This window comes from Kogia breviceps, chromosome 16, assembly GCF_026419965.1.
Source record: "Kogia breviceps isolate mKogBre1 chromosome 16, mKogBre1 haplotype 1, whole genome shotgun sequence".
In the NCBI taxonomy this organism is placed as follows: domain Eukaryota; kingdom Metazoa; phylum Chordata; class Mammalia; order Artiodactyla; family Physeteridae; genus Kogia; species Kogia breviceps.
The window spans coordinates 1772832-1800697 of record NC_081325.1 but is presented as its reverse complement, the minus strand read 5'-3'; the positions used below and the strand labels follow the sequence as shown (position 1 = coordinate 1800697).

Sequence of the window (27866 nt, the reverse complement as noted above, 5' to 3'; positions counted from 1 at the left end):
TCACACAGTTATTGCAGGTACGATGAAAGGTCACCTGTTCCAGGTCTTTTTGTTTCTTCCCCTTTACTGTGAAAGCCTCATAATACCATATTTTGTCTTTTGTTTGATATGAAACATTAAAGCATGTTTAATATGTAAGATATAAATATACATCTTAGGTTTCTCCCTCACTTTGTAAAAACTAAATTGGAAATGGTTGACCAAATATTAGGGAGGAAAAGTTTATTATAAATGTACTGATACCTATCCTGTTTTAAGAGTCAAAAGATTCATGTGACTTTTTCTGTTTCTTAGTTGAGAGTTTAGTTTTGGTGGCAGATTTAGTTACTTAGAGATACCTCTTTTTTTAAAAAAATTTTTAGAATTTTAAAATTTTATTTATTTATTTGGCTGTGCCAGGTCTTAGTTGCGGCATGCAGGGTCTTTAGTTGCAGCATGCGGGATCTAGTTCCCTGACCGGGGATTGAACCTGGGCCCCCTGCATTGGGAGCTCGGAGTCTTAACCACTGGACCACCAGGGAAGTCCCTAGAGAGCCCTGTTTGAAACTCTTTGTTAGAGAAGATGTGAGAAGGGAGATGGGAGGGATTAAGATAAATGTAAGGGGCAAAGGTCCTTAAAGAAATATTAAGTTAGTTTAATCAAGTTCGTTTTATGTTTGAAAAGCTGAAAGAAGTACAACAGAAGAAGCAGGAACAACTGAAGAGGCAACAGTTGGAGCAACTGCAGAGACTCATGGAGGAACAGGAGAAGCTGCTCACCGTGGTGTCTGGGCAGCATACACTCCCAGGTATTATGTGCCCACATAAGACCTTTGGTTAGTGCAGTGATGGACAGTTACCTACACTTCCTATCTTTCATTGTTTGACAGGTTATTTCTACCATTCCCCTATCATATGTTGCAAACTCCAATTTCTTTTTTTTTTTTCTTTTTTTTTTTTTTTTTTTTTTGTGGTACGCGGGCCTCTCACTGTTGTGGCTTCTCCCGTTGCGGAGCACAGGCTCCGGATGCGCAGGCTCCGCGGCCATGGCTCACGGGCCCAGCCGCTCCGCGGCATGTGGGATCTTCCCGGACCGGGGCACGAACCCATGTCCCCTGCATTGGCAGGCGGATTCTCAACCACTGCGCCACCAGGGAAGCCCTCCAATTTCTTAAGAAGCCAAGCAGACGACTGTGGAATGGTGGTGGTGTAATATAATTGGCATGAGGGATCTGTGCCTTTCTGGAGTATGTGTGCCCTGCTTAAAGGCATTCATATTTATTTATAAAATAAAATGTTTAAAAGACCCAGCAGAATAAGAGATCCAGAGCTGAATTTGGCCTAGGGCTACTTACTGGTTTACAACCCCTGCCTGATGAAAGAAAAACTACTCAGGGTCATAAAGATGAGAATGTGTAGAAGCCATTCTGCTCAGCTAAAGAGCCATACCAGAAATATTTTCTGTGCTAGTAGAGGACAGTTTTTCTGTTGTATGCCAGATCAGTTACTAGCAAGCCGGATGTGCTTATCAGTGGGGAGAAAGCAGGGGAAATGTGATCTGGAGCAGTAGTTTTGGAAGTGTTTGACCATGCCGCATAGTAGCAAAAGCATTTGAAATGATGACTCGTAATTTCAAAGAAATTTCATGAATCACTTCTTACTGGTGTGCCTGACAGGTAACAAGGATATTTTCTATTTTGTTTATTCTTTTCTATGTCATTAAAAAAAAATGCCATTCATGATCTGTTGCGTCTGCTGATAAGATGGATTACGTCGCACAGTTTGAAAAACAGCGATCTGGAGCAGCGTGTTTGCTTCTTGGTGCTACCTTTTAAGAGACACGCTTTACTGATGCAGTGAAATTCTTGTTCTCTTCAGAGGTTGCCCTGGACATTGAGAATACAGAGAAGAAAAGATATTGGCAAATGAATGTGCAGAGTGTGGCCGGATGGTACTCGGGGAGTGGTGGTAGTGCTGGTGATAAGAACTGTAGCAAATGAAGAATGGTTTAGGGAATTTGGATGTTTATCTTAGAGGATATAGGGAACGTGGTGTGTATCTTGAAATAATTGAGTGCCTTTATGGAATACATAAAAATAATAATCACAATCACTTACAATAGCCTGTGATAGTTCTTTTTTTTTTTTTTTTTTTTTTTTTTGCGGTACGCGGGCCTCTCACTGTTGTGGCCTCTCCCGTTGCGGAGCACAGGCTCCGGACGCGCAGGCTCAGCGGCCATGGCTCACGGGCCCAGCCACTCCGCGGCATGTGGGATCTTCCCGGGCCGGGGCACGAACCCGTGTCCCCTGCATTGGCAGGCGGACTCTCAACCACTGCGCCACCAGGGAAGCCCAGCTATTGATATTTATTGTGTTAGAAATTTAAAAACTAATTCATCTAAAATAATAACCAATTACATGCTATAAATAACTGTTTTTTGTTTTTTTTTGGCTGCGTTGGGTCTTCATTGCTGTGTGCAGGCTTTCTCTAGTTGTGGCGAGCAGGGGCTACTCTTTGTTGTGGTGCGCAGGCATTGCGGTGGCTTCTCTTGTTGCAGAGCATGGGCTTTAGGCTGAATGGGCTTCACTAGTTGTGGTGTACAGACTTAGTTGCTCCACGGCACTTGGGATCTTCCTGGACCAGGGTTCGAACCCGTGTCGCCTGCATTGGCAGGCGGATTCTTAACCACTGCGCCACCAGGGAAGCCCTAAACTGTTGTTGTTTGGTTTTAAACTGAGAGTACATGGTGGTGATGAACACAGTGACTGCTAGCGCAGTGGGTGCTGTTATACTGCTTTTGGATGAAGTCTCCAGGAAGTTTCCATTTTGCCTTTGCAGCATCAGTACATATGTCAACACAGTGAAAAAGGCAAGTACTGTTTTAATGTTTCTGAAAAGAGCTTAGAGCTTGGTGGATGCCCTGAAAGAGTCTTGGAGACCCCCAGGGGTTTACAGATCATGCTGTGAGAACTGCTGCTTTGGGTTGTTGCTCTTCTGTCAGAGATGTCGTTAGGCTGCAGTGGGTTGACCATTCCTTAAAAATAACTTAGTGGGAGAGTATTGTTATTAAGGGAGGTTGAATCTGATACTCAGTGAGGACCTACCTGATTTCCAGTTTTATTTGTGGGCTGGGGGTGAGGCAGATGGTATACGACATAAGTGGCTTGCCTCTTTTATGAAACACTTGCCATTGTGTCTTTTAATTCTGTTTAATTGAAACAATATGGGAGAACAGAGGAAAGTAGCAGGATTTCAAGGGACTGGTACAGCAGGCGGGATGGCTAGTATTGCCGTCTATCCTCTAAGAATTATACCTTAGAGGTATACAGAAGGGGAATCTTCTCTGTGTTTATGGGGTGATTTCAAAAGTAGAGAGCTAAGAAACAAAACAGGTAAAAAGTAATACAGGAGATTTAGGAACTACAGAAAAACAAAACAGAAAAGTCACCCATGATTCCACCACCTGAGGTTACCAACATGTTAATGGAAATGTAAAGGGAAAACGCGTTTATGTGTTGTGACACAGAGCAGTTATCGATCATCAAGGAGCAATTCAGGTGATTTGTAACTGTCTGCATTTAACTGCATTCGCCACAGGGCTGCAGAGTTGACAGCTCCCAGCAGTGCTTATGGATGGAGTGGGATTGGTGCCTTCCAGAGTTAGGCGGTGCTGCAGCTCTGCCACGTACAAGCTGTCTGCACGTGAATCGTGGTATAAATATATTCAAAAATCAAAGGTCACTTTGGAGTCTTACAATTTCATGATTTTGATAAACATAGTTTCCTACTAACGAGGAAAAGATACTTTTATCACTTGGGAGAAAACTTTGTATTCAATAGTAGGGGTAAGAGGTAGTACAGAAAATGTTACAGAAAGTCATCAGTTTTGTTGATTTTCTTAATCGTAAGGTTTAACTCTAGTGCCTGATGAGCAGAGCCAGAAGTACAGATCTCCAGGAAATTCAGCCACTGTGGAGAAACCCACGCCCTTCTTACCATCATGTATCTACCAGAATCAAACCCAAGAAAAAAAACACACTTCCAGCATTTTATCCGATGAACAAAACAACTTCCGTAGAACTACTCATCAAGATTTCGTCTTAACTTCAAAAAGTGGTGCTTCTCCCAACTTGTTTTATGAGGCTCAATATCAAGAAGCATTTGTGAAAAAAAATGATTTGAAGGAAGAAAACCATAACCATCCTAAAGGTGAGTTACTTATTTTTCTCTCTTCTGTAGTTAACTGACAGTGTCACCTGGTTGTTTTAAGACAAGAAAAGTCCTTTCTGCATTTTTTCCTTGTCCCCTGCGTCTTTAATTGTGAGATCCTACCTGCTACACAGCCACTGAGCCTGGATAGGACACAGAACCAGACATAGAGTTTGTGACTTTCCAGGAACAAATTGCAGGACAACTCATGCCAATTTCAAACCTCGCGTGGCAGCGTGGGTCTTCAAAAAGGGTGGTGGCGAGTTCTGCGTGCACCATTTTTCTTGAGAGCTTAGAAAAGTTTACAATTGAGTTAAAACGTGTGTGCTGGTGGCGGGGCACAGGACAGAAGATGCGAAGTGTGAGCAGTAGGTTGGTGATGGGAGTTGTTACTCACACAAGGAATCTCCCCTAACCCAGACACTCGTCGCTGTCCCTCTGTGTCCCCAGCACCTGGCACATTCCTGCCACAGAACTGGGACTCAGTGTCTGATGGTCCAAACTCATGGAGCTCTCAAGGCATCTCTAGTATATTTTCTTCTGGTCCTTAAAAATTTTTTTAAGTCCTGTTGCTGTGCTCACTCCCTGGCCTTTTTGTCCCCCTCCACATTTTGTAATCATAGAATATTGTATAATAAATTGTGTTCTTTTCCCACCCAACATGGAAGATGCTTATGGTACGTTCTGTAGCCTTCATAACCATAATTTTAATGGTTGTCATCTTTATGCAGATCATCAAATAATATATCAGTGTTTAATGTTCTTTGTGGTAGGACTGAGTCATTTCCATTATTTTTAATTTAGTTTTCAATTTTAATGCTGTTTTTATGTATATGTTCCTTAGAGTAAGTTATAGAAAAACACAAATGATATGGCAAAAGGTGTCTATACTTACTGTTTAGGATTGGGCAGTTTGGGGATAAAAACTTACTCCTAATTTTGAGTAATTCCTTGGTGTAAAGAGGTCAAATGTCTTTGCCTTATGTTTTAAACAGTACTCTCCCTTAACCTTTTCAATTTTTTTTTTTTTTGGCCGCACTGTGCAGCATGCGGAACTTCCCCTACCAGGGATCAAACCCGCGCCCCTTGCAGTGGAAGTGCAAAGTCTTAACTATTGGACCACCAGGGAAGTCCCCTTAACCTTTTATTTTGGAAAATTTCAAACATCCAGAAAAGTTGAAAGACCACTGCCTTGATTACCAGTATACCCCCCACCTAGATGCAACAGTTGATATTTTTCCATATTTACTTTGTCTATCTATATTTGTATGTGTGTATATATCTGTATCTATACTTAAATTTATATCTGTATTTACATCTGTATATAGTTTGCGGAGTCATTTCATCACAAATAATATGCAGACATTATATCAATTCAAATATCAAGTAAAAATTAGGACATTTTTCTATGTAACCACAATACTGTTATTATACCTAGGGACCTTATCTATGCAAATGCAATTTAGAATTCTCCCTATGATCCCAAAATTGCCTTTTAAAGGTGTTTTTTTTAAAAACAGGATCCAGTCAAGGTTTATGTATTACATTCAGTTGTTACAACTCTTTAGTCTTTTTGTTTTGTTTTGTTTTGTTTTGTTTTTCCGGCCACACAACGAGGTGTGTGGGATCTCAGTTTCCCGACCAGAGATAGAACCCGTGCCCCCTGCATTGGGAGCGTGGAGTCTTAACCACCGGACCACCAGGGAAGTCCTCTTTAGTCTTTTTTAACTTAGGAAAGCCGACACCTTTTTCTCCATAGCATTAACCTTTTGAAGACTGTTGTGTTTTTTTCTTTTTTTAAAAAACATCTTTATTGAAGTATAATTGCTTTACAGTGTTGGGTTAGTTTCTGCTGTATAACAAAGTGAGTCAGCTATACATATACATACATCCCCATATCCCCTCTCTCTTACATCTCCCTCCCATCCTCCCTATTCCCACCCCTCTCTATCCCACCCCTCTAGGTGGACACAAAGCAACGAGCTGATCTCCCTGTGCTGTGCGGCTGCTTCCCACTAGCTATCTGTTTTACATTTGTTAGTGAATATATGTCCATGCCACTCTCTCACTTCGTCCCAGCTTACCCTTCCCCCTCCCTGTGTCCTTGAGTCCATCTCTACATCTGCGTCTTTATTCCTGTCCTGCCCCTAGGTTCTTCAGAACCTTTTTTTTAGATTCCATATATATGTATTAGCATATGGTATTTGTTTTTCTCTTTCTGAATTATTTCACTTTGTATGACAGTCTCTAGGTCCGTCCACCTCACTGCAAATAACTCAATTTCGTTTCTTTTTATGGCTGAGTAATATTCCATTGTATATATGTGCCACATCTTCTTTATCCATTCATCTATTGATGGACACTTAGGTTGCTTTCATGTCCTGGCTATTGTAAATAGAGCTGCAATAAACACTGTGGTACATGACTCTTTGAATTGTGCTTTTTTCAGGGTATATGCCCAGTAGTGGGATTGCTGGGTCATATGCCAGTTCTATTTTTAGTTTTTTAAGGAACCTCCATACTGTTCTCCATAGTGGCTGTATCAATTTACATTCCCACCAACAGTGCAAGAGTGTTCCCTTTTCTCCACACCTTCTCCAGCATTTATTGTTTGTAGATTTTTTGATGATGGCCATTCTGACTGGTGTGAGGTGTTACCTCATTGTAGTTTTGATTTGCATTTCTCTAATGATTAGTGATGTTGAGCATCCTTTCATGTGTTTGTTGTCAATCTGTATATCTTCTTTGGAGAGATGTCTATTTAGGTCTTCTCCCCATTTTTGGATTTTAAGTTTCATTAGGTCCCATTTGTTTATTTTTGTTTTTATTTCCATTTCTCTAGGAGGTGGGTCAGAAAGGATCTTGCTGTGATTTATGTTACAGAGTGTTGTGCCTGTGTTTTCCTCTAAGAGTTTTATAGTGTCTGGCCTTACATCTAGGTTTTTAATCCATTTTGAGTTTATTTTTGTGTATGGTGTTAGGGAATGTTCTAATTTCATTCTTTTACATGTAGCTGTCCAGTTTTCTCAGCACCACTTATTGAAGAGGCTGTTTTTTCTCCATTGTATGTTTTTGCCTCCTTTATCAAAGATAAGGTGACCATATGTGTGTGGCTTTATCTCTGGACTTTCTGTCCTGTTCCATTGATCTATATTTCTGTTTTTGTTCCAGTACCATACTGTCTTGATTACTGTAGCCTTGTAGTATAGTCTGAAGTCTGGGAGCCTGATTCCTCCACCTCCGTTTTTCTTTCTCAAGATTGCTTTGGCTGTTCGGGGTCTTTTGTGTTTCCATACCAGTTGTGAAAGTTTTTTGTTCTAGTTCTGTGAAAAATGCCATTGGTAGTTTGATGGGGATTGCCTTGAATCTGTAGACTGCTTTGTGTAGTATAGTCATTTTCACAATGTTGATTCTTCCAATCCAAGAACATGGCATATCTCTCCATCTGTTGGTATCATCTTTATTTTCTTTCATCAGTGTCTTATAGTTTTTTGAATACAGGTGTTTTGTCTCCTTAGGTAGGTTTATTCCTAGGTATTTTATTCTTTTTGTTGCAGTGGTAAATGGGTGTGTTTCCTTAATTTCTCTTTCAGATTTTTCATCATCAGTGTATAGGAATGCAAGAGATTTCTGTGCATTGATTTTGTATCCTTCCACTTTACCAAATTCATTGTTTAGTAGTTTTCTGGTAGCATCTTTAGGATTTTCTATGTATAGTATCATGTCATCTGCAAACAGTGTCAGTAAATAAAACAGTGACAGTTTTCTTTCTTTTTTTTTCCCTATTTGGATTCCTTTTATTTCTTTTTCTTCTGATTGCTGTGGCTAAAACTTCCAGAACTATGCTGAATAATAGTGGTGAGGGTGGGTAACCTTGTCTTGTTCCTGATCTTAGTGGAAATGGTTTCAGTTTTTCACCATTGAGAACGATGCTGGCTGTGGGTTTGTCATATATGGTCTTTATTATGTTGAGGAATGTTTCCTCTATGCCTACTTTCTGGAGGGTTTTTATCAAAAATTGGTGTTGAATTTTGTTGAAAGCTTTTTCTTCATCTATTGAGAATATCATATGGTTTTTATCCTTCAGTTTGTTAATATGTTGTATCACATTGATTGATTTGCGTATATTGAAGGATTCTTGCATTTCTGGGATAAACCCCACTTGATCATGGTATATGATCCCTTTAATGTGCTGTTGGATTCTGTTTGCTAGTATTTTATTGAGGATTTTTGCATCTGTGTCATCCATGATATGGGCCTGTAGTTTTGTTTTTTTGTGACATCTTTGTCTGGTTTTGGTATCAGGGTGATGGTGGTTTTGTAGAATGAGTTTGGGAGTGTTCCTCCCTCTGCTATATTTTGGAAGAGTTTGAGAAGGATAGATGCTAGTTCTTCTCTAAATGCTTGATAGAATTCACCTGTGAAGCCATCTGGTCCTGGACTTGTGTTTGTTGGAAGACTTTTAATCAAAATTTCAATTTCATTGCTTGTGATTGGTCTGTTTATATTTTCGATTTCTTCCTGGTTCAGTCTCGGAAGGATGTGCATTTCTAAGAATTTGTCCATTTCTTCCAGGTTGTCCATTTCATTGGCATAGAGTGGCTTGTAGTAATCTCTGATGATCGTTTGTATTTTTGCAGTGTCAGTTGTTACTTTTCCTTTTTCATTTCTAATTCTATTGATTTGAGTCTTTTCCCTTTTTTTCTTGATGAGTCTGGCTAATGGTTTATCAATTTTGTTTATTTTCTCAAAGAACTAGCTTTTAGTTTTATTGATTTTTGCTATTGTTTCCTTCATTTCTTTTTCATTGATTTCTGATCTGATCTTTATTTCTTTACATCTGCTAACTTTTTTTTTTTTGTTCTTCTTTCTCCAATTGCTTTAGGTGTAAGTTTAGGTTGTTTTTTTGAGTTGTGTCTTCTTTCTTGAGGTAGGATTGTATTGCTATAAACCTCCTTCTTAGAACTGCTTTTGCTGCATCCCATAGGTCTTGGGTCGTCGTGTTTTCATTGTCATTTGTTTTTAGGTATTTTTTGATTTCCTCTTTGATTTCTTCAGTGATCTCTTGGTTATTTAGTAGTGTATTGCTTAGCCTCCATGTGTTTGTGGTTTTTGCAGATATTTTCTGTAATTGATATCTAGTGTCATAGCATTGTGGTCAGAAAAGATACTTGGTATGATTTCAATTTTCGTAAATTTACCAAGGCTTGATTTGTGACCCAAGATATGATCTATCCTGGAGAATGTTCCATGAGGACTTGATAAGAAAGTGTATTCTGTTGTTTTTGGATGGAATGTCCTATAAATATCAATTAAGTCCGTCTTGTTTACTGTATCATTTAAAGCTTGTATTTCTTTATTTATTTTCATTTTGGATGATCTGTCCATTGGTGAAACCGGGGTGTTAAAGTCCCCTACTATGATTGTGTTACTGTTGATTTCCCCTTTTATGGCTGTTGGCATTTGCCTTATGTATTGAGCTGCTCCTATGTTGGGTGCATAAATATTTACAATTGTTATATCTTCTTCTTGTGTTGATCCCTTGATCATTATGTAGTGTCTTTCTTTGTCCCTTGTGATAGTTTTTATTTTAAAGTCTGTTTTGTCTGATATGAGAATTGCTACTCCAGCTTTCTTTTGATTTCCATTTGCATGGAATATTTGTTTCCATCCCCTCGCTTTCAGTCTGTATGTGTCCCTAGGTCTGAAGTGGGTCTCTTGTAGACAGCATATATATGGGTCTTATTTTTGTATCCATTTAGCCAGTCTATGTCTTTTGGTTGGAGCACTTAATCTATTTACATTTAAGGTGCTTATTGATATGTATGTTCCTATTCCCATTTTCTTAATTGTTTTGGGTTTGTTATTATAGGCCTTTTCCTTCTCTTGTGTTTCCTGCCTAGAGAAGTTCCTGTAGCATTTGTTGTAAAGCTGGTTTGGTGGTGCTAAACTCTCTCAGCTTTTGCTTGTCTGTAAAGGTTTTAATTTCTCTATCAAATCTGAATGAGATCCTTGCTGGGTAGAGTAATGTTGGTTGTAGGTTTTTCCCTTTCATCACTTTAAATATGTCCTGCCACCCTCTTCTGGCTTGCATAGTTTCTACTGAAAGATCAGCTGTTAACCTTATGGGGATTCCCTTGTATGTTATTTGTTGCTTTTCCCTTGCTGCTTTTAATATTTTTTCTTTGTATTTAATTTTTGATAGGTTGATTAATATGTGTCTTCATGTGTTTCTCCTGTATGGGACTCTCTGTGCTTCCTGGACTTGATTGACTATTTCCTCCCCATATTAGAGCAGTTTTCAGCTATAGTCTCTTCAGATATTTTCTCAGTTCCTTTTTTTTTTTTTTTTTTCCTCTTCTTTTTCTGGGAGGCCTCTGTTTCGAATGCTGATGCATTTAGTGGTGTCCCAGAGGTCTCTGAGACTGTCCTCAGTTGTTTTCATTCTTTTTTTCTTTGTTCTGCTCTGTGGTAGTTATTTCCACTTTTTTATCTTCCCGGTCACTTATCTGTTCTTCTGCCTCATTTATTCTGCTATTAATTCCTTCTACAGAATTTATAATTTCATTTATTGTGGTGTTCATCATTGTTTGTTTGCTCTTTAGTTCTTCTAGGTTCTTGTTAAGTGTTTTTTGTATTTTCTCCATTCTATTTCCAAGATTTTGAATCATCTTTACTGTCATTACTGTGAATTCTTTTTCAGGTAGGTTGCCTATTTCCTCTTCATTTTTTTGGTCTGGTGGGTTTTTACTTTGTTCCTTTATCTGCTTTGTATGTTTTTGTCTTCTCGTTTTGCTTAACTTACTGTGTTTGGGGTCTCCTTTTCACAGGCTGCAGATTCGTGGTTCCTGTTATTTTTGGTGTCTCCCCCCAGTGGGTAAGATTGGTTCAGTGGGTTGTGTAGGCTTCCTGGTGGAATGGACTGGTTGGTGCCTGTGTTCTGGTGGGTGGGGCTGGATCTTGTCTTTCTGGTGGGCAGGACCACGTCTGGTGGTGTGTTTTGGGGTGCCTGTGAACTTATTATGATTTTAGGCAACCTCTCTGCTAATGTGTGGGGTTATGTTCCTGTCTTGCTAGTTGTTTGACATAGGGTGTCCAGCACCGTAGATTGCTGGTTGTTGAGTGGAGCTGGGTCTTAGCGTTGAGATGGAGATCTCTGGGAGAGCTTTCGCTGTTTGATATTATGTGGGGCCAGGAGGTCTCTGGTGGATCAATGTCCTGAACTCATCTCTCCCACCTCAGAGGCTCAGGCCTGACACCCGGCCAGAGCACCAAGACCTTGTCAGCCACTCGGCTCAGGAGAAATGGGAGGAAAAAAAAAAAAGAAAGCAAAAATAAAGTTATTAAAATAAAAAATATTATTTAAAAAACTTTAAAAAGTAATAGAAAGAAAAGGAAAGAAAGACGAGAGCAACCAAACCAAAAAGCAAATCTGCCAATGATAACGAGTGCTAAAAACTATACTAAAAAAATAAAAAAATAAAAAACAGACAGAACCCTAGGACAAATGGTAAAAGCAAAGCTATACAGACAAAATCACACAAAGAAGCATACACATATGCACTCACAAAAAGAGAAAAAGAAAAAAAAATGGAAGAGAGCAACCAAATCAATAAACAAATCTACCAATCATAATAAGCTCTAAATACTAAACTAAAATAAGCATAACACGAGAAACAAATTAGGTGCAGAAAGCAAATCCCAGGTTGCTCCCGAAGTCCACTGCCTCAGTTTGGGATGATTTGTTGTCTATTCAGGTGTTCCACAGATGCAGGTACATCAAGTTGACTGTGGAGATTTAATCCGCTGCTCCTGAGGCTGCTGGGAAAGATTTCCCTTTCTCCTCTTTGTTCGCACAGCTCCTGGGGTTCACCTTTGGATTTGGCCCCGCCTCTGCGTGTGGGTCGCCTGAGGGCATCTGCTCTTTGCTCAGACAGGACGGGGTGAAAGGAGCCGCTGATTCGGGGGCTCCGGCTCACTCAGGCCAGGGAAGAGCGGGGTACGGAATGCAGGGCGAGCCTGCGGCGGCGGAGGCCAGCGTGACGTCGCACCAGCCCGAGGCGCACCGTGCGTTCTCCCGGGGAAGTTTTCCCTGGATCACGGGACCTGGCTTGGCGGGCTGCACGGGTCCCCGGTGTGTGTGTGTGTTTGTGTGTGTGTAGTGACCTGTGCTCACACACAGGCTTCTTGGTGGCTGCTGCAGCAGCCTCAGCGTCTCATGCCCGTCTCTGGGGTCCACACTGATAGCCGCGGCTCGCGCCCGTCTCTGGAGCTCGTTTAGGTGGTGCTCTGAACCCCCCCCCCTTGCACGCCCCGAAACAGTAGTTTCTTGCCTCTTAGGCAGGTCCAGACTTTTTCCCGGACTCTCTCCCGGCTAGCGGTGGTGCACTAGCCCCCTTCAGCCGTGTTCATGCAGCCAACCCCAGTCTTCTCCCTGGGAGCCAACCTCTGAAGCCCGAGCCTCAGCTCCCAGCCCCCACCCACCCCAGCGCGTGAGCAGACAAGCCTCTCAGGCTGGTGAGTGCTGGTCGGCACCGATCCTCTGTGCGGGAATCTGTCCGCTTTGCCCTCTGCACCCCTGTTGCTGTGCTCTCCTCCGCGGCTCCGAAGCTTCCCCCCGCCACCCCCCGTCTCCTTCAGTGAAGGGGCTTCCTAGTGTGTGGAAACTTTTCCTCCTTCACAATTCCCTCCCAGAGGTGCAGGTCCTGTCCCTATTCTTTTGTCCCTGTTTTTCCTTTTTTCTTTTGCTCTACCCAGGTACTTGGGGAGTGTCTTGCCTTTTGGGAAGTCTGAGGTCTTCTGCCACATTTCAGTAGGTGTTCTGTAGGAGCTGTTCCACATGTAGATGTATTTCTGATGTATTTGTGGGGAGGAAGGTGATCTCCACGTCTTCTCTGCCATCTTGAAGGTCCCCTAGTAAAGTTTTATTTTGTAGAATTACCTCTAAAACAGTGCCCTATGCTTCAAAGTACTTCGTCATTACAGCTCTGTTAGTTTCCTTTTGCCGCCCTGTCAAGCAACTGTGACCACGTGGTGTATAAATTCTTTACCAAGGCAACTCGACACCTTCTTTCTCTGGGGCTGAATCCCCGCTGCTCACGTGCTCTTTACACACACAGATCTTCCATTCACTGCGGTGGGAATTCTCCGTGTGTAAAAGGAGAGGTTTTCCTGTCTGCAGACTTTCACTTGTCTGCTTCACAGAATGGCTTCCAGATTATTTTGGGGGTCTCAGTCCTCAGCTCGCCAGTGAAGTTCATCTGAATTGAGAACTCAACACCAGATAGTTTGAATAAAGTCCAGTCCTAGCAGAGGACTTGCTTCAAAATTTGATCAGTCAGGTAACAGTGTGACGGAACAAAGGGCTCACAATCAGAAGGTCACAGAAGCCAGTACTATGGGGTGGGTTTTTGAGAGGTCAACTGGAAAGAAGAGCAGAATGTTGTGTTTTCATTAGCGTTTTGGAGTTTTTCTTTATCATATTAAAGAAATCCTTGAGAGTTGTAAAATCTTTGGTACACATTAAGTTTAACTAAATATTTTTTTAGTACAGTAACTTGTAAAATTCTCAAGTTTTAAGACTTTAATCTGCTTTTTTTTGAACTAAATTGTTCCTAATTTTTATCCTAGGAGAAGGTATTTTACCGTGTTCGGAGAAAATGATGGAACAGATTCAGGAAGGGAACAATACGAACTTACAAAAAATTGGTGATTCCTCAGAAGTGGTTAATATCGAAGAAAGGTATCATCCATGTTGGAAGGAATTTAATACAATAGTCATTATTATTGGTACTTTCTTTGTTTGAAAGATCCATAGTTTTCTTATTTTTGCCTGGGTTTGCTTTTAAGTAAAGGGTTGAAGATCCAGCTTATTCCATGTTGTGAGCAACAGAAGCAGGTTGGGGAGATCTGTCAGTTTGACATCGTCCTGGAAAAATTGAGCAGAGTGTTTTCACCTCAGGGAAATATCGGGATAAAACTCACCTTCTCTCAACTAGGTAAATCCTGTTTTGGAGAAGGGAAAAAATCATATATTGGAGTCTCACACATGGTATCACTTATAAATAATAATTGAGTGTGGTTACAGAATTTAAAAATTTTATGTCAGAGATAAAATATCAACTGTGAGGTTGTTTATTATTTTCTTAAGTATTTTAATATACATTATGGAATGGCAAATGACTTTTGATTGTTTTGTTTATATTATTAAGGATCTTAATGTATTTAGTGAACTGTTTTTGAAATATATTTTACTTATGTAATGAATATGCTACTTCAGAAGTAGTTAATCGAAGGTCAGTAGGTGGACTTCAGAGGGGTTTTTCAAGTCACGTGTAAAGTGATGTGTATTTCTATATTTGGGGAGATGGAGTGGGATTGTAGCTTTTCATAGATTCTCTAAGGGGATCTGTGACTTTGAAAAAGGTTAGTTCTCAGTCAGAGGTGTCTGCATCAGGCACACTAAGTGTAAAGTATTCACCACGTGATACGAATGTTAAATAACTTTACTTTTGTGATTAGGCCTATTAAAGCTGCTCTTAGAGAAAGGAAACAAACCTTTGACGACTACTTAGAAGAACAGATTCAGTTGGAAGAACAAGAACGGAGACAAAAGCAGCTGAGGGTTAGCATTTCCACTGTTTTGATTATAGTATCCTAAGGCTTTAGAGATTTGCTTATAACTTGCTTTAAAAATAACTTTGAGATTACTTGGACATACCAGAATTAATTCAGATGTTGTTCTTTTGTTTTAGGAAGCAGAAGGATCCTTGCTAATCAAAGCAAAACCAAAACAACCATTCTTAAAACGAGGAGAAGGTTTAGCTAGATTTACTAACGCTAAATCTAAGTTTCAGAAGGGGAGAGAAAATAAACTAGTCACTACTCAGAGCATTTCAGAGGACAAACCTGCGTTTAAATTAGATAAACAACAATTCCAGCGGAAAACTGCTCTTATAAATAAAGAAATGTGTACAGAGAACCTTCCTGTCAAGAAGAACGGTAAAGCCAGAACAAAGAGTGGTTGTGTCACACTCAGTCAGAAGCCAAAAGTGCTTAAGGGTAACAATAGGAAAAGTCTCTCCCCAGCAGGATTGAAGATGCTGGCAGGGAAGAAATCTGACGGGCAATTTAGAGGTCAGATCAATTTAGAAAAAAAGGTAGAATCTAATAATAAAGAAAATGTACCCGAGTGTACAAAACTTTGTGATGTTGGTTGCAAAATCTGGAATAAGGCACCAGGTAAAGACAGACTTTCCCTTTCGACAGGGCTGGCCAGCTGTGTGGCTTCTAAGAGCCCAATAAGTGAGACTTTGAAAGAGTCAGAATCTTCTCTTGACGTTTCTCTGCAGAAAAAGTTAGAGAATTGGGAACGAGAAAAGGAAAAGGAAAATTTGGAATTAGATGAATTTTTGTTTTTAGAACAAGCTGCTGATGAAATATCGTTTTCTAGTAATTCCTCGTTTGTACTGAAGATCTTAGAGAAGGACCACCAGGTCTGTCGAGGTCACCGGCTGTCTTCTACTCCTGTCAAAGCCGTGCAGCAAGAGGAGACAGCAACACCGGATGCCATTAGTGAGTGTGACCACCATGAGGACCCAGAGCGTACCAAGTGGGGAGGGGAGGGGGAGGGGGAGGCTGCGCCCAAACAGCCCGACTCAGCGGCCTCACCTGATGGGTCGCAGGAACAGCCCTGTAAGGTCAGCAGGAAAGTGTTCCAAATGAGCACTTGTGAGAATGCAGCTAGGCGGGATGCAAGGGGTGACGAAGGTGATACAGACCGTGGTGATAGCACTGATGCTGAGGAACAACTTGATGTCACCATAAAACCATCAACTGAGGATAAAGAAAGGGGTTTCAGCAGCAGAGAAGATAGTCCCCAAGTCTGTGATGGGAGGGGACCTTTCAGGGACACCAGGACTCAGGAAGAAGATAAGAGGAGAGATGTTGATTTAGATTTGTCTGATAAAGATTACAGTAGTGACGAGTCTATCATAATAGCAAACTTGAAAAATAAAGCTTCTGATTCCTCACGAAGACACCCATCTGCGAGTAAAATTGACTTTGATGATGAAAGAACCTGGACTGACCTTGAAGATGATTCATTTAAACATGATGTTATTCTTGGGAATGAAGCCGTTTATGGGACTCCCCAGACAACCTACCCTAATAAGAGTGAAATATGTGTACTGGACAAAACAATAAAAAGGAAGGTTGCACCAGTCAAGAAGGGAGAAGACTTGAATAAATCCAGTAGGAGCACAAGTCCTCCTCCTACCTCGGATCTGATGATGAAATTCTTCCCTTCTTTGAAACCAAAATCAAAATCACATTCACGCTTGGGAAATGAACCCAAGTTAAACATAAATCAAGACCAACCACCTGGTAAGTCAGAGCATTGTAAAATATGTAATGCAATGTTACAAGTTTAATATTTATTTTATCAGTATGTTGTCAGAATGCTTATTAAAATCCCAACCTTTGTAGTTGCTCAGTGGAAATCTAGTAGGTGATTTGTTAAAGTTTAGTAGGTAATTTGTTAAAATTTGATTTGTTTTGTGAGTCTAAATAATGTAATAGTCACTAGTATAAGAGATTTGGAAGAATTGTGATTTCAGATTTTTCAAATTTTAGCCTGTGTCTCATTGTCAAGTCTTTAAAATTAATTATTATAAAGTGAGATAACATTTAAGTTTCTTTTATAACCAGGGAATACCCAGTTTGTGGTTTATGCTACTGTGCTACCTCTGTGTGTATTTTTTTTAATTAGTTTTTTTTTTTTCCCACTACCTCATGCAGTCACTTGCCAAATATGATGAGGAAGAAATACAGTAAAATTTAAGTTTCTTTTCTTCCCCAGACCTGGGCTCTTAGAGACATCAACTTTCCCGTTTCATTTGTGTGGTCTACAGATTCCATGCATATGAAAGCATACGTGTGAATGTGTATATAATCCTCCTTTCTGCGCAAATGAAAACATGTTTTTAAAATAGTGTTCTGCACCTTGGTTATAATAAATTTTGAAGATTGTTCAAATACACACACATCTGTCTCATTCCATTTAGTGCCTATATAGTATTTAGTTTATGTGATGGATTTTTTTTAACTTATATTGAAAACAGTTTTCCATTATGTCATGTTATAAAGTCTGTCTAGCAAAGCATAGCTGCTTTAAAATAGAAATTAATAACTTAAGCTAATTTAAAAAAATACTCCGATTTTAAAAATAGTATTTTTTGCAGGAAGTTTGGAAGTTAAAAAGTGTAGATGCAAAAATGTTTATAACTAACCTATCCTAAGGTAACTGTGATATCATTTTGGGATATTTTTTTCCATTCATTTTTCCTGGGTATTTTTCATATAGTAGAGGCATATAACTCGCCTCATCCTTTTTGACCAGGTATATAATATGCTTTGGCCATATCATTAAAACTCTTTGTATACTTTAAAAATGGTTGCTGAGCATTATATGAATGGAGCATAATTTTATTTAGTAATTTCTTTAATGTTGGATACAAATTATTTTTCACTATTAGAAATAACACTTCAATGCATATTTTTGCGCAAAACGATTTGTATGATTTTATAAGTTCGTTCTTTAACTAGATTTTTAGAAGTGAGTCTAGGGGTAGATAATGTGTATTTTAGCCTTGTGTTACAAATCAGGGTTATTTTCCAGAAGGGTAGTTGAAGGACGAAAGCATTGGCTATTTTCTTAAGTAGCAAATTTGATACAGAAAAAGATCTTAATTTGTATTTCTTTGATTAGTGGGGGGTAAACTTTGATTTTGGTGTTGATTAGAGCTTTAAGTCTCTTACAAATACTTATTCATGTTCTTAAGCTATTTATGTATATTGGCTTAAAAATTTATTTGATTTTTTTAATATATAATGTTCATTTGTCATCACATTGATACTCTTGAGGTAGAATGATTTGATTCTTAAATTTAGGCTGTTCCATCTGGAAAGTTAGACTATAATAATTTTTTTCTTTGTTTTTAGAAGCTTTGTTTCTAATGCATTTTAATAGTACAGGTGTTTACCATATTTTTGGCTCCTAGTGTAATAGCTAGCTAGTGTTTTGCTGTTGAAAGCTTTTTGTGAAGTTCAGTATTTGTGGCTTATCTTATAGGTGACAATGCTCGATCTCAAGTTTTGAGAGAGAAAGTTATTGAATTGGAAACAGAAATAGAAAAATTTAAAGCTGAGAACACATCTTTAGCTAAACTTCGCATTGAACGAGAAAGTGCCTTGGAAAAACTCAGGTAAGTGTGCATCTGTAAGTGGGGGAAAATGTGTAATGATTCAGCTTTATTTTTAAGATTATGTCTGAACTATTTGAAACAATTCTTATTAATCCAACAATATAAGTGAGAGAAGGAAGTGAAATAAATACCACAAAAGAATTTTTAAATAAAATGACCCACTGTGGTTAAAGATGACTTAAAAGGAGAATTGTCGTCGTGATGGGGTCATAAATTGAAATTTGAAAAGCAGTGTGGAGCTCTTAATTCAAGGATCACCTTGGCCCAGTGTATTAGTTTCCTAGGGCTGTTCTAACAAAATATACACAAACTGGATGGCTTGAAACAACAGAAATTTATTTTCTCATGGTTCTGGAGGCTAGAAGCCTGAAGTCAAGGTGTCAGCAGAGCCATGCTTTCTCTCGTATCTTCTACTGGTTTCTGGCGATCCTTAGCCTTCCTTGGCTCACGGCTGGACATGTGGGTTGTTTCTATGTTTGGGTTATTGTGAATAATGCTGAGGAACTAGCATACTGTTTTGCACAGTGGCTGCACCAGTTGACGTTATGTTAATTGATTTGCGTGTGTTGAACCAACTTTGCATCCTGGGGATGAATCCTACTTGGTCGTGGTATTTAATGCTTTTACTGTGCTGTTGAATTTGGTTTGCTCGTGTTTTTTTGAGGATTTATATACTGTATTCATCAGGGATATTAGCCTGTAGTTTTCCTTTCTTGTATCTTTGTCTGCCTTTGGTATCAGAGTGATAACTAGCGTCACACAATGAGTTTGGAAGTATTCCTTTTCTTGGAAGAGTTTAAAAAGAATGGTATTAATTTTTTCTTTGTTTAGTGGAATTTACCTGTGAAGCCATCTGGTCCTGGACTTTTGTTTTTTGGGAGGTTTTTGATTACTGATTCAGTCTCCTTATTTGTTATTGGTCAGTTCAGGCTTTCTGTTTCTTCTGGATTCAATTTTGGTAGGTTGTATCTTTCTAGGAATTTAACTATTCTAAGTTACCCAGTGGTTTCAAATATAATTATTCATATATGGTCCTTATTATTTCTGAGGCATCTGTTATAATGCCTTGCCTTTCATTTATGACTTTTATTTATTTGAGTCTTCTCTCTTTTTTTCTTAGTCTAGCTAAAGGTTTGTTGATTTTTTTCCTCCTGAGGCTCCCATAATGCATACAGTAGTGCCACATAAATCCTGCAGGCTGTCTTCACTCCTTTTCATTCTTTTCCCCTTTTTCCCCCTCTGACTGAATAACTTTGAATCACCAGTCTTTGCAGTCACAGATTCTCTCTTCTGCTTGAGTCTGCTGTTGAAGTTCTCTGTTGCATGTATCACTTCATTCCTTGTATTCCTCAGCTCTAGAATTTCTTTTTGGTTCTTTTTTTATGATTTCTAGCTCTTTGTTGAACTTCTTGTTTTGTTTCACATATTGTTTCCCTGGTTTCATTGAGTTGTTTATCTGTTTTCTTGTAGCTTGCTGATCTTCCTTGAAACAATTATTTTGTACTCTTTGTCAGGTAATTTGTAGATCTCGATTTCTTTGGGATTGGTTACTGGAGCTTTATTAGTTTCCTTTGGTGGTGTCACGTTTGCCTGGTTCTTGGTGATCTATGTGGACTTGTGTTGATGTCTTTGCATTTGAAAGAACAAACACCTGTTCCTGTCTTTACAGACTGTTTTTGGCAGGTAAAGACCTTCTTCTGCTGGATCCCTGGACTGGTGGGTCTACTTCCAGGATCACAGTCAAGTGGGGTTATAGCTGGGTCTGCAGTTGGTAGGCCTCTTACCAGGGTTGCGGTCAGCTGTGGTTCCTGCTGAATCCCCAGTAGGACGGGACTACTTCTTGGACCACAGTCAGGCAGGGCTGGAGCTAGGTCACGGGGCTGCTCTTGGTCCACTGTGAAGCCTGTAGACAGGAGGTGTGTTTCCAGGCGTGAGGATGTGGGGGGGCTCCTGCCAGGTTTCTGAGCAGCTTCCTACCAGGCCTCTGGGTGGGCAGGACCGACTCCGTACCACATGGAGCAGGGCTGGAGCTAGGTCACAGGGCTGTCTTAGCATCTGTAGGCAGGACCAGGGTCTGTGGGTCTCTTTCCAGGGGCATGAATGGGCATGGCTCCTCCTGGGTCCTGTGGCAGTGGGGCTCTTTTCAGTGCAGCAGGACCACATTTGGTAAGCCTGGCACTGGGCCATGGGCCTGCCTTCTCTAAGTGGCTGTCCTTGAGCTTAGGCTTCACCAGCGTTTGTCATTTCCTGCCTGAATCCTAGAGCTCCCACAAAAGCACTTTTTTTTTTTTTTTTTCCTTCGGTACGCGGGCCTCTCACCTTTGTGGCCTCTCCCGTTGCGGAGCACAGGCTCCGGACGCGCAGGCGCAGCGGCCACGGCTCACGGGCCCAGCCGCTCCGCGGCACGTGGGCTCCTCCCGGACCGGGGCACAAACCCGCGTCCCCTGCATCGGCAGCCGGACTCTCGACCACCGCGCCACCGGGGCAGCCCCCCCAGAAGCACCTTTGTCTGTGGAGGGCGCTTGTGCGGAAGGGTGTGAGCCAGGGGCCTCGTGTTCCTCAGCCTTGCTGTCGTCGCCCTCCCTGCGCTCCTTACACAGCACCCAGAGGGAGCCCGCGTCCTGCCAGGTCCTCTGACCCACGCGCTCCTAAGCTGAATACCAGGGTCTGCACAGTGGCCCACAGACCCTAATTAATCGCCCCGCCTCCCGCCCCCCACCGCTGTCTCTCTGACGTTTTCTCCTGCTGTTCTGTCTCTTTAGCCACACCGGCCTCCTGCCTGTTCCTTTGAACACATGAGGCGTGTTCCAGTCTCAGGGCTTTTGCAAAGTGTGGTGGTCCCTCTGCCTGAACTGTCTTGTCCAGATCCCTCCATGGCTGTTCTCTCATGTCCCTCAGGTTTTACCTCAAATACCGCCTCAGCGAGATGACTCCGTCCATAATTTCGGGCTCCTAACCTCCATGTTTCCTAACCGCATTCCTTGGTTTATTCTTCTTAACATTTCCAGTGTTCCATGTATTTTACTTGTTAATCTTACGTATTGTCCTCTGTCGCTCCCGCTGGAATGTAAGAAGCTTCGTAGGAGTAAGGGCGTGTACTCTGTTCACTGTGGTTTCTGCTGTACGCAGTGTAGGTCCGCAGTGCGTGTTTGTTGAGTAGTGCTCTCCCGGGTTAGTTGACGGTTACTTCCCTGCTGCGCGTCGCAGACGGACTCACCCAAGCTAGCAGCCCCTCAGCTCCGGGTTGTCACTGCTGCTCCGTTTTGGTGCCACAGTGGATTGCTGTGTCGAGGTGGTCTCCTTAGATTATAATGTGGTGTGGTTGTTTTAGGAAAGAAATTGCTGACTTTGAACAACAGAAAGCAAAAGAATTGGCCCGAATAGAGGAGTTTAAAAAGGAGGAAGTGAGGAAATTACAAAAGGAACGCAAAGTTTTTGAAAAGTATTCTACAGTTGCGAGAAGTTTTCCGGATAAAAAAGAACGTGAAGAAATACAAGTATGTCGGATCTTTACATTATACTCATGTAAGTTACTAAAGATGAGAGTGTGGTAAGAATCTTAGAATTATTTGATGTGTCAAAGAGAAATTGGGTATCAGTTTATTAATCGTCCATTGACTCAACAAATAATCTGAGACATCAGGAACATCTTTTGTAGTCTTGACTTTCTTTTTTATTTTTTCAAATTTTTTTGGCCGTGCCACGCAGCATGTAGCATCTTAGTTCCACGATCAGAGATTGAACCCGTGCCCCCTGCATTGGAAGCACGGAGTCTTAACCACTGGACCGCCAGGGAAGTCCTGTAGTCTTTTAAAGAGTAAAATACATCAGTTCTTTTCTTACTGAAGGCTTCCCCAGAAAATGCTCCAATAATGACATGGATATACTAACAAGCTAGGAGTTGGAATGTGTTAATTCATTTGACCCACCACACATTGTGAGTTCTGTCCATTTATGATAATTTAATTCTTGTATACTAACTAGCTGTTTAACTCTAAAACTTGTAAACCGATAAGCTAAATCATCAGTCCTATTCATTTCAAAGTTAGAAATGGACATGACCAGAGGAAAGTAGTCGTTAAAAAGAACTAATGCATTTCTAGCTAAAACTAGAAACCTTCTAGGAAAAAATGTAGGTGAATATATTTGCAACAGTGGCATCTGCAGAGGTTTCCAAGAGAAAACGCAAAGAACTAAGTATAAAAGAGAAAGTGGATATATTGAATTTCATCAAAAGTAAAGCTTCAGTTTACCAAAAGAAAAATTTTAAATGGCTTTCTGTTATTTATAACATAGAATACAAACTCATCTTCCACTTTCATATTTTTTTTTTAAACATCTTTATTGGAGTATAACTGTTTTACAATAGTGTGTTAGTTTTTCCTTTACAACAAAGTGAATCAGTTATACATATATATATGTTCCCATATCTCTTCCCTCTTGCGTCACCCTCTCTCCCACCCTCCCTATCCCACCCCTCTAGGTGGTCACAAAGCACAGAGCTGATCTCCCTGTGCTATGCGGCAGCTTCCCACTAGCTATCTAATTTACATGTGGTAGTGTGTCTATGTCCCTGCCACTCTCTCACTTCGTCACAGCTTACCCTTCCCCCTCCCCATATCCTCAAGTCCATGCTCTAGTAAGTCTGTGTTTTATTCCCGTCCTACCACTAATCTCTTCATGACATTTTTTTTTACCGTGTTAGCATACGGTATTTGTTTTTCTCCTTCTGACTTACTTCACTCTGTATGACAGACTCTAGGTCTATCCACCTCATTACAAATAACTTAGTTTCATTTCTTTTTATGGCTGAGTAATATTCCATTGTATATATGTGCCACCTCTTCTTTATCCATTCACCTGTTGATGGACACTTAGGTTGCTTCCATGTCCTGGCTATCGTAAATAGAGCTGCAATGAACATTTTGATACATGACTCTTTTTGAATTATGGTTTTCTCAGGGTTTATGCCCAGTAGTGGGATTGCTGGGTCGTATGCCAGTTCTATTTTTAGTTTTTTAAGGAACCTCCATACTGTTCTCCATAGTGGCTAAGTATCAACTTACATTCCCACCAGCAGTGCAAGAGGGTTCCCTTTTCTCCACACCCTCTCCAGCATTTATTGTTTCTAGAGCTTTTGATGATGGCCAATCTGACCGGTGTGAGATGATATCTCATTGTAGTTTTGATTTGCATTTCTCTAATGATTAATGATGTTGAGCATTTTTTCATGTGTTTGTTAGCAATCTGTATATCTTCTTTGGAGAAATGTCTATTTAGTTCTTCTGCCCATTTTTGGATTGGGTTGTTTGTTTTTTTTGTTTGAGCTGCATGAGTTGCTTATAAATTTTGGAGATTAATCCTTTGTCCGTTGATTTGTCTGCAAATATTTTCTCCCATTCTGAGGGTTGTCTTTTCGTCTTGTTTATGGTTTCCTTTGCTGTGCAAAAGCTTTGAAGTTTCATTAGGTCCCATTTGTTTATTTTTGTTTTAATTTCCATTACTCTAGGAGGTGGATCAAAAGAGATCTTGCTGTGATTTATCTCAAAGAGTGTTCTTCCTATGTTTTCCTCTAAGAGCTTTATAGTGTCTGGTCTTACATTTAATACTCGAATCCATTTTGAGTTTATTTTTGTGTGTGGTGTTAGGGAGTGTTCAAATTTCATTGTTTTACATGTAGCTGTCCAGTTTTCCCAGCACCACTTGTTGAAGAGACTGTCTTTTCTCCATTGTATAGCCTTGCCTCCTTTGTCATAGATTAGTTGACCGTAGGTGTGTGGGTTCATCTCTGGGCTTTCTATCTTGTTCCGTTGATCTATGTTTCTGTTTTTGTGCCAGTACCATATTGTCTTGATTACTGTAGCTTTGTAGTATAGTCTGAAGTCAGGTAGTCTGATTCCTCCAGCTCCGTTTTTTCCCCTCAAGACTGCTTTGGCTATTCAGGGTCTTTTGTGTCTCCATACAAATTTTAAGATTTTTTGTTCTAGTTCTGTAAAAAATGCCATTGGTAATTTGATAGGGATTGCATTGAATCTGTAGATTGCTCGGGGTAGTATTGTCATTTTCACAATATTGATTCTTCTAGTCTAAGAATATGGTATATCTCTCCATCTGTTGGTGTCATCTTTAATTTCTTTCATCAGTGTCTTATAGTTTTCTTGCATACAGGTCTTTTTGTCTCCCTAGGTAGGTTTATTCCTAGGTATTTTATTCTTTTTGTTGCAGTGGTAAATGGGAGAGTTTCCTTAATTTCTCTTTCAGATTTTTCATCATTAGTGTATAGGAATGCAGGAGATTTCTTTGCATTAATGTTGTATCCTTCAACTTTACCAAATTCATTGATTAGCTCTAGTAGTTTTCTGGTGGCATCTTCAGGATTCTCTCTAGTATCATGTCATCTGCAAACAGTGACAGTTTTTCTTCTTCTTTTCCAATTCGTATTCCTTTTATTTCATTTTCTTCTGATTGTCGAGGCTAGGACTTCCAAAACTATGTTGAATAATAGCTGTGAGAGTGGACATCCTTGTGTTTTTCCTGATCTTAGAGGAAATGCTTTCAGTTTTTCACAATTGAGAATGATGTTTGGTGTCGGTTTCAGTTTGTCGTATATGGCCTTTATTATGTTGAGGTAGGTTCCCTGTGTGCCAACTTTCTGGAGAGTTCTTTTTTTTTTTTTTTGTGGTACGCAGGCCTCTCACTGTTGTGGCCTCTCCTGTTGCGGAGCACAGGCTCCGGACACGCAGGCTCAGCGGCCATGGCTCACGGTCCCAGCCGCTCCGCGACATGTGGGATTCTCCCGGTCCAGGGCACGAACCCGTGTCCCCCGCATCGGCAGGCAGACTCTCAACCACTGCGCCCCCAGGGAAGCGTGTCAAGTGGTCATATTTTGTGTGGCAAAACTACATCCCTGGCATTTCCTGCCTATGCCATCTCTGTGCTCGTAACACTTAATTTAGCTGAAAGAGAAGCTTCACGGGGAACAGGCTCACTTTAAGTCGGTAGCACAACCCGAGGCGGGCCTGTCCCCTCCCACCCCACACCCTGGAGGACTGTGCCATTGTCCCCCTACTCAGCCCTCCCATCCTGTGGCCTCGCTCTCCCCTGAAGGCCCAGCTTCAGCCTGGCTGAGAACTTGCCCCGGTCCTCCCCTTGGGGCCACCTCGTGCACACAAGGTCCCATGCGGCGGTCGTGTCCCCCCCCCCCCCCCCGCAGCTGGATCTTCCCCTCAGTGTACACGCTTGCTGGACTGTGACTCCACACCCCCTGCCGGCCACACCCCTCTTCCTTTGTTCTTCGCAGCAGATGCCTTGAAAGGGTCTTTATCTCTGCCTCCAAATCTTGCCTCTTGTTTTCTCTGTGCTTTCGTTGGCCTTTGTCCACACTGCTGTTCTGAACCCGCTCCTGTGGCACTGCCAGCCCCCCTCCCAGGACAGCCCCGGCGGCAGCTTAGCAGCTCATGGGTCCTGGGGCGCTGGATGCTCCGGTCACCGCCCCGTCTCCTCTTGCTTTTCCTCCTCTTTAACTTAATGGTGGAGTTCATCCATCAGGGAGGCCGATCTGTCCTTCCTTGATGGTCTCGTCTAGTTTCTTGGCTTAAATAATGCTTAATATGCCGAAGGCTCGCGGACGTCAGCCCCGGCCTGGACTGCTCTCTGCGTGGCCGGTGTGTCTGAGCGGTGGCTGGACACCTCACGTCCCATCCCATCACCCTCCCCAGCCGTCTCCAGCTCGGGCCAGAAATGAGAGTCCTTCTCTTCTCTTTCTCCTACACCCCATGCTATTCTGTCAAAACACCTGCCCAGGTCCGAGTTTCCATGTCCGAGTTACTGGACACGCCGGCTGCCCGGCCTCAGTTCTTGCCCTTGTCCCTGTGGTTTCTCCCCACACAGTGGCCAGCGATCCTTCCTGACGGAAGTCAGGGCACATCCCCTCTGCTTGCTGCCCTTTCACAACTCTACTTTTTTCTTGTAATAAGAGCCCCAGCTCTTACGATGGCCTCGAGTTCCTATAAGATCTGGTGTCTTTCTGCCTTTTTCACATCATCTACAACCTCCCCAGCTGGCTGGCCTCTTGATGTTGTACAACTGGGCAGGCACCTCTCTTTGTGGTGTGTCTGCTGGTGCTTCTGGGAACGTGCGTCCCCGGGCAGCCACCACGCGGCATGTCCTAAGCCTCTCTCAGCACTCTGTTCGCTGAGGCTCCCGTAGTTAGGACCGTGGCCGGCCTTGTGCACGTGCCTCCTGCCCAGCGGCCTTGACCCCTTCGGCCTGCTCCGCTTCTCTCCCAGGTCCCTGTCACCTCCTAACAGAAGTCCCCTGCGATCTGTATTTCGTTCTTTGTAAAATTCAAGGACTTTAGCAGTACCTGGTAGCAGATATGTTATAAATATTGCTTTTGCATTTTTAACTTTATTGAGGAATAACTGAAATATATAACTGTACGTATTAAAGTATACAGTGTGATGATTTGATATATGTATGCGCTGTGGAATAGTTACCACAATCAAGTTAACTCTTGTATGTGCGTGTGCGTGGTCAGAACATTTAAGATCTGCGCTCAGCAGTTTTCAGGTGTACAGCACAGTGTTATTAACTACAGTCACCGTGCTGTACATTAGCTCCTCGGAACTGACTCTTCCTGGGACTCAGAGTTTGTATCCTTTGACCTGTATCTCCCCATTTCCCTCTCCCTCCAGCCCCTGGAAACCAGCGTCCTGTTCTTTGAAGTCAGTTTTTTCCCCCTAAGATTCTACATATAAGTGATGCCATATAGCATTTGTCTACCTCTGGCTTTTTTGGCTTTGAACTCTTCACTCATTTAGACTTAACGCGTTGCCGTTTTCGTAGTAACGAGTATTTTTTCCCGCACGATGGCGGTGGTCGCCAGCTAGACAGTGCGCGCCTCTCGGCTGCGCCCACAGTTTATAAGTAGGCAGGCGGCGCCCAGGAAGCTAGCGGCCTTGCTCCACGCGCTGCCCAGGCACAGAGCTGGGGCGCGAGCCTTCGCCCCGGCCGGGTGCAGAGCCCCTCTGTGGCGTTACACCCCGAGCGGGGGCCCTTGGAGCCCCGGTTTCTCCCTCTGCTCTCTGCGCTGCTGTGAGTCTTCCGAGAGGGGGGTGTCCAGGCACACGCGCGTTCGTGAGGCAGGCTCGGCCCCAGGGGCGTCCCGGCTGCTGGAGACTCTTTCTTGCTTCTGGGTCAACTTCCCTGCACTCTCAGCCACTCGCCATAGCTTGTACCCAGGTGGGTGCAGGTGACTGACTTCTGTTCATACAGTTGCAAATAGCTTCCAGGCGTTGCCAGGAGTTTCTGCACTTCTGTTACTCGGTCCGTCCGAAACAGCTCATTGCTGAGTCCAGAGAGGCCCAGCCTTAGGGCCGGGTTCTGACTTGGGGTCTCCTATTCCTTCTGCTC

At 41.9% G+C, this 27866-nt stretch overlaps 1 protein-coding gene across 6 annotated transcripts in view; it reads left to right on the top strand.

Moving 5' to 3' along the window:
* The window catches only part of CENPJ (centromere protein J), a 45531-nt gene that overhangs the window by 8431 nt on the left and 9234 nt on the right, over positions 1–27866 (top strand). For 4 of the 6 annotated variants that reach the window (XM_067016277.1, XM_067016278.1, XM_067016279.1 and 1 more), the window contains exons 3-9: positions 665–788; positions 3889–4188; positions 13819–13930; positions 14710–14812; positions 14943–16572; positions 18320–18452; positions 21784–21977. In XM_067016277.1, the coding sequence (XP_066872378.1) occupies positions 665–788; positions 3889–4188; positions 13819–13930; positions 14710–14812; positions 14943–16572; positions 18320–18452; positions 21784–21977 (2596 nt within the window). The remainder of the gene's footprint in view (positions 1–664; positions 789–3888; positions 4189–13818; positions 13931–14709; positions 14813–14942; positions 16573–18319; positions 18453–21783; positions 21978–27866) is intronic. The other 2 variants (XM_059041454.2, XM_059041453.2) reach the window with 1 other exon arrangement.